The sequence below is a fragment of the Scomber japonicus genome, chromosome 4, assembly GCF_027409825.1.
Source record: "Scomber japonicus isolate fScoJap1 chromosome 4, fScoJap1.pri, whole genome shotgun sequence".
Classification (NCBI taxonomy): domain Eukaryota; kingdom Metazoa; phylum Chordata; class Actinopteri; order Scombriformes; family Scombridae; genus Scomber; species Scomber japonicus.
In genome coordinates this window covers 20,613,896-20,619,917 of record NC_070581.1, presented here as the reverse complement: position 1 = coordinate 20,619,917, position 6,022 = coordinate 20,613,896, and the positions used below count along the sequence as shown (strand labels likewise).

The 6,022-nt window shown below is 38.5% G+C and overlaps 1 protein-coding gene across 1 annotated transcript; it reads left to right on the top strand.

Annotated features, from left to right (window-relative positions):
• rnf114 (ring finger protein 114) lies at positions 1-5,755 on the top strand. The gene is made up of 6 exons (XM_053317356.1): positions 1-162; positions 1,054-1,204; positions 1,451-1,557; positions 3,426-3,540; positions 3,664-3,771; positions 3,880-5,755. The coding sequence occupies exons 1-6, from the start codon at positions 26-28 to the stop codon at positions 3,943-3,945; spliced, it is 684 nt and encodes a 227-aa protein (XP_053173331.1). The 5' UTR covers positions 1-25; the 3' UTR covers positions 3,946-5,755.
• Positions 5,756-6,022: the final 267 nt, after the last annotated feature.

The following is a 6,022-nucleotide window of genomic DNA, read 5'->3' as shown; positions in this document are numbered from 1 at the left end:
CTGACCGACACAGTAAAGAAAAGAAATGGCGATGCTCGGTGGGTTTAGCTCTACACAGCACAAGAAAAACATCTCTGACGGCAGCGGGGACGTGTCAGAGTTTGTCTGTCCTGTTTGTCTCGAAATTTTCGACAGTCCCGTCACAACACAATGCGGACATACGTGAGTATTTTACCCTTTTTTCCCCCGTATCGTCCTCTTTTTAACCCACGTCTACCATTAGCGATGCAATGGTACGAGGTGAAAATAAAGGGGGAAATGCTCGTTTTTAAGCATGTCTTGCCACCAGAGTCGCAAAACATCGACCGTATGTGTGCCTGCTTTTGTTATGAGCCTGTTATCCTGTTTGTCTTACTTGAATATTTGGCAAAACCCATGCAAAGCTGCTAAATCAGTTTCAGTTTTGTTTACATCAAAGAGGAGGCCTCGCCTGGGAGATGTAGTTTCTATTTCAATTGTATACACTCGGCAAAACATTTAGAGGGACTACAAGTCCCTGCGCCCTCTTGAGGTGGGGACTTTCCATCGGATTTACAGGAAAAGCTCCTCAACTGGATCAATGAGGCAGACAGTTTGTTTCACGTCAGCCTATAAATGATAGGACTGGTTGTAAAAAGCACATATTTCTGTTTCTCTTTTATCACAGTTACAGTAAGATGACACAAAAAGGAATTGGTGTTGTTGTTGTTGTGATGCATAACAGTCAAAAGATTGAATGAAAGAGAATGAAACAAGTAGCTACATAAAGTGATATAGTGTTATAATACAGAAGAATTAGAAGTATATTCTGTGTGAAGAGAGTTGACAAGTTAAAAATAGTGCACAAGATGTTGACAGTGTATGTAATGTTCAAGTGTAAGTGTGCAGGTGATTTCATAACATGTAATGTCTGTGAGTGGGGTAGAGTCTGCGTCAGTGGTGGCCCTGGGCCTTGTTGAGTCCAGGTGCAGTTTATGTCCGGGGTGGAAGGGGTCGGCCATGATGACAGTGACTTTCATGACTTGTTTTCCTTATCTGTTCATTGTCATATACCTTCACTTGACTCTTTTCTAGGTTCTGCCAGAGTTGTTTGCAGGAGTGTTTGCGTCCACAAAAGCCTGTTTGTGCTGTATGTCGGGCTACCCTTGGTCACTGGGCTAAAGCAGTCGAGCTAGAGGCCGTCATCCAATCATCTGTGGCGGCTTGCAAGGGATGTGGAGCTCAGGTATGGGTTATGAAAGTTCAAAAGTTGGCATAAAGCATATGAATAACTTGTGCTGGTTTTATTGTGAGCTAGATTTGGAAACATAGAAGGGCATGAGGGGCTGAACATAAAACTACATTATGCGCTTTGAATATGGTCCTCAGTTTAAACTTCAGTCTTCATATTCAGACAGTAGCAGGGAGAATAATTATTTGATCATTTTGTCATGCTGTGGTCGTTGTTAATATATGTTTTCTCGATATTCAGGTTGGCCTTTCTCAGATGAGAAGCCACACAGCTGCCTGTTCAAAATACCAGGAGTACATTGAAGAGGGAGTGAGGACCACTGCTCAGAGCCAGCCTGCCATCATCAGGTAAACTAGAGGGTAATAAGATGAAACACGTACTAAGTTGGAAATGACTCCCTCATTCACCCATTCTCTTATACCTACATAATTAAAACTCAGTAGCGGACTATATAGTGAGCAGTAAGTTGTTGCCATCACTGACAGCTGCAGTATTGCATAACTATAAGACTGCATTCAAACCAACTGAAGCCCTGCGAGGAAAACTTAAGCTGTCCTCAGACATTTGAATGAGAATACTGTGTTGACACAGGAGGATGCAGACACTGAGGGCTCTGGCTGTTCGACTTTTATTCATTTCGCAGACTAAGTAAATCCAAGCCATAATAAATCTAGGAGAAGCCTTCGAGAATAAATGCAAGGCAAGGCAGCTTTATTTATATAGCGCATTTCATACACAATGGCAACTCAATATGCTTTACATAAAACAAACATTTAACAGTAAGAATTGGAAATAAAAAAACATGCAATTTAAAAAATAAAAATAAAACCCAATAATAGTAAAAACATGGAAACATTAAAACATACAATTAACCCCCACCCCCCAACTAATAATATTAGTTAAATAAAAACAAAGTACAGAAAAATAGAAAGAGAGAGAAATAAAATACTACAATAGAGCATTAAATATAAGGTTGGAGCATACAATAATGATTTACTTTAAATTCTTGTATTGCTGGTAAATTATTGTATAGCATGAACCTGTTTCCCTTGCAAACACTATGAGAAAAGATCAAATAATTGCCACCTTAATAATGTTCCACAGTTGTAATATTCTCATTCATAGTATTACTGGACTTCCTGAATTATATTTCATATTCTGACAGATGCCTCAAATATGCCCACTGCAATGCAACCCCTTGCATTTTATTCAACACAAGGCTGTTTCCTGTCCAAACACCCACTAACACATATATCAATGATGAAGCATTGTAATGTGGGAATTATTGTCAAGAAGGTAATTTTTTCAGGCCACTACATACTGTGTCCGTAGTGTATACATTTCACACTAAAATAAACAGATACACAGCTCAGAACTGTCTGCACAATTCTACATTTTATTTAAGGGTGTGCCAGATATTAAAAATCAAGGATGAAAAATTATGTCTAAATATGCTTAAGGACATTTCTGCTATATTACATCAGAGGTCTTATGTTCATAGTTTTACCTACACTGTGAGAAGGACAGCACCTCCATCACTGTAAAGACTGGACACTAGCGCTCCACCAGATATACCTTTTTAAAATCCGGTGTGATGCAACCAAGGAAACACAAGCCTTAAACCAGTTGAACAACAATTTTATTTGCTCCATTTTAAACCATCTGTACTGGTTCATTTGACAGTTGTTTCACCACATGCCACATTCCTTCGTAAACAAAACAATCAACCTGCTGTTTCTAGTGAAGTACACACACGTTCTCGTAGAGTGATGGGTTATGATTTACATGGTTGTGATTAACCGTAGTTAAACGGGCCAAAACTATAACAGTGAGATCCAGCCATAAGAAACCGTTGTGCTTTTCATATTGTGACAATGATGTTAGAATGTTCAGAGGACTGTGGAGAACATTACAAAAAAGACAGTTGTTAGTCAAAATGTGGATATGATGATCAATCAGGTAGTGTCCTTCCAAAGTCTGTTTCACTCAGTTAAAGTAGTTGGATTAGTTCAGAAAATGGTGATGCTTTACTGTTAAGCAGAAAAAACAACTCTTATGCAATCACAGTTTTAAACATGGGCATATCATGATATAAGTGTTGTATCAGTATCAACCTATTCAAATGCCATACATAGAAACTATAATGTAGAAAAAATAACATAAAATAGAGAATCAGCAGTAACATATTATATTGTTCCTTGTTTCTTTCCTACAGTCCAGTGCCAAACCGCTACACCTTTACCTGTCCTTACTGCAACTGCCAGAACCTTGACCAGGATGGCCTGGTTGAACATTGCACTTCTCAGCACGCTCGAGATGCACGCCAAGTGGTAATAAATCAAGTTTAGCTGTGATTCCATGAGCTGCTCTTTAAAAATGAGCTTCTAGGCATTGTTTGGATTTAATCATGCTTGATAATTAGTTGTGGATGTTTTATTATTCTCTCTCTCTAGGTGTGCCCCATCTGTGCCTCAATGCCTTGGGGGGACCCAAACTACAGGAGTGCTGACTTTTTCCAGCACCTGAAGATTAGACACACCTTTTCCTATGATACCTTTGTTGTAAGTCAAGGCCTGAAACACTAGCTGAAGTTTTCTATTTTTTGACATTAATGATGAGTAATCTTACGTTGTTTCTGTTTATTTCTCTTTCCACCCATGTCTTTGCAGGATTACTCCACAGATGAGCACACAATGATCCAGGAGGCTCTACAGCGATCCCTTTTGGACAACTGAAGTGTGAAGAACAATCTGCCAGTGAAGGGAAATGGTGATGTGGTGTCTTGAGAAGACAGTAGCATCATTCATCTGTTAATGAGGATGGTGGTACTGTATTACTGTGGGTAATCAGTTTCACAGGGAATTGGTATTGTAACTATGAATCTATAGGTTTAATATTAAAAACAAATAAATCATGCAATATGGTTAAAAAAAAGCATACTGTACTGTCTGATATAGGAGTGATCCTGTGTTTCTGGTGTGATAATATCTTATCTTCCCCCCAGTTGAGCCTGTAGACTTGATAGTTTGTTGAAAATCTACTAAACTATGTTTGTTGAGCTGTTCGTTCATTGATGACATGGTGTCACATAGCCAAAAACTTCCAAAGCTGTAATTAAAATCCCCTGTTGTCAATACTTGATGTAATAAGAGGGTTCTACCACTAGGTGGCTAACTATTGCCAGCAAATGATAAACTTCACTCAGTGAAGTCGTCAAGTAATGTTCACAGTAATATATAATAATCTACTCAAGAGTGATTCTGCATGTTAACTCTAATAAGAGAAGATGGGTTTTTGTTAATCTTTTTGTTTCTGAGTTTATTGGCAAATGTCTTTTTTCTGTCTTTTTTATGCTGTTCTTGGGTGTAGTGTGTGTGAGAGAGTGTGTTCATTCTGTTTTCAGAGATCTACTGGAAAGAATAAATAATGTGGGGGTCAAACAAAGCCAGAGATGGCTGTTTGCTTTATTGTAATGTTTCTCCCTAATGTCTTTGTGCCTGCTGGTAGATCTTGTTTCTGACTTCCAAACTCATAGGGCTAATAGTTCACCCAGAAAACCAAAAGATGCAAGTAGGAAACCATCCATATGTCATAATTGGTCAGTTCAGTGATTTCCATGTGGCAAAGATTTATTTGCATGTTTATGGCCATAGGAGGGCAGTAGAGTTCCACCGTTATCTGGCCATCCATGACAGCCACTGGCCCTCACCAGCCTCCTGGCTCTGTTGCAAGACATAATTCAACACAGATTTCATTCTATAAATGTGCTTTACTCAATGTGTTGTTTCCAGCCTAGTTTTAACTGTGTTTTGTTCAAATGCAGCATACAAAAATGTCACTGATCTTAAAAAAAAAAAGGTTTTAGTGGGGTTATTTGTTAAAGTTTAACAGAATAACCACAACTTCACTTTTAGACATTGATGACGTGACATACAATTTTAAATGTAACCCACTGTAGTGTGTTTTCCATGCCCAGTGTCTTGGATGTTTGTTTCTGCTGGCTTTCATATTTCTTAACATCACTGCCAACAGTTCTGGGGGAAAAAAACAAAAACATTGTTATTATTTGTATGTTTCCAAAAACTGACAGCATGTGAAGAAAATTTCAGTTTGACATTGTTTGATTTGTACTGGATTATTTCAGTTTAAATGTTTTAACTTTAAATGTGAGCTGTGTGTATGTTATTTTATGTCAGTGTTATTTTCCAATGACACATAATTGTCACAACTCAAACACATAGTAAAATGATTCACACAGTTGCACTGCATTTGTCTTCTACTAACAGTACTAACAGGTAAATAAAACTCCACACACCCAGATTAAGTAGCCCTAGAGCAGAACCTTAATGCCTTTTTCACATAGTCTTTGGTGCCACTTAGGCTTAGATGTTCGTTTTTCTCTCCGGTAAAATGTGTAATAATTTTGAATGTGTTTCTCATGTATAATGACCTTTTTTTTCTCAATATATCTCTCATTCTCTTATGTCAGCCCTACTGTCAGAGGGTGCTAAATCCTGATAAATTAAAGCTCTTTAATTATTTAAACCCTGGCCCCAGAAATCAGGCGCAGTGATTTATACCTGTGTGTATGAGACATGTGGGGGAAGAAACAACACTCACTGCTTTGATGGATGACCACTGTGTGTGTGTGTGTGTGTGTGTGTGTGTGAGAGAGAGAGAGAGAGAGAGAGAGACTGACACACAGACAGAGAGAGAGAGAGCAGTTAAAATGAAAATGCGCAGGGTGAATCAATGGAAGCTCTGGATTTGCTCAACTGTCATAATTGGGGAAGAAGCAAAAGGTGTCTGCAA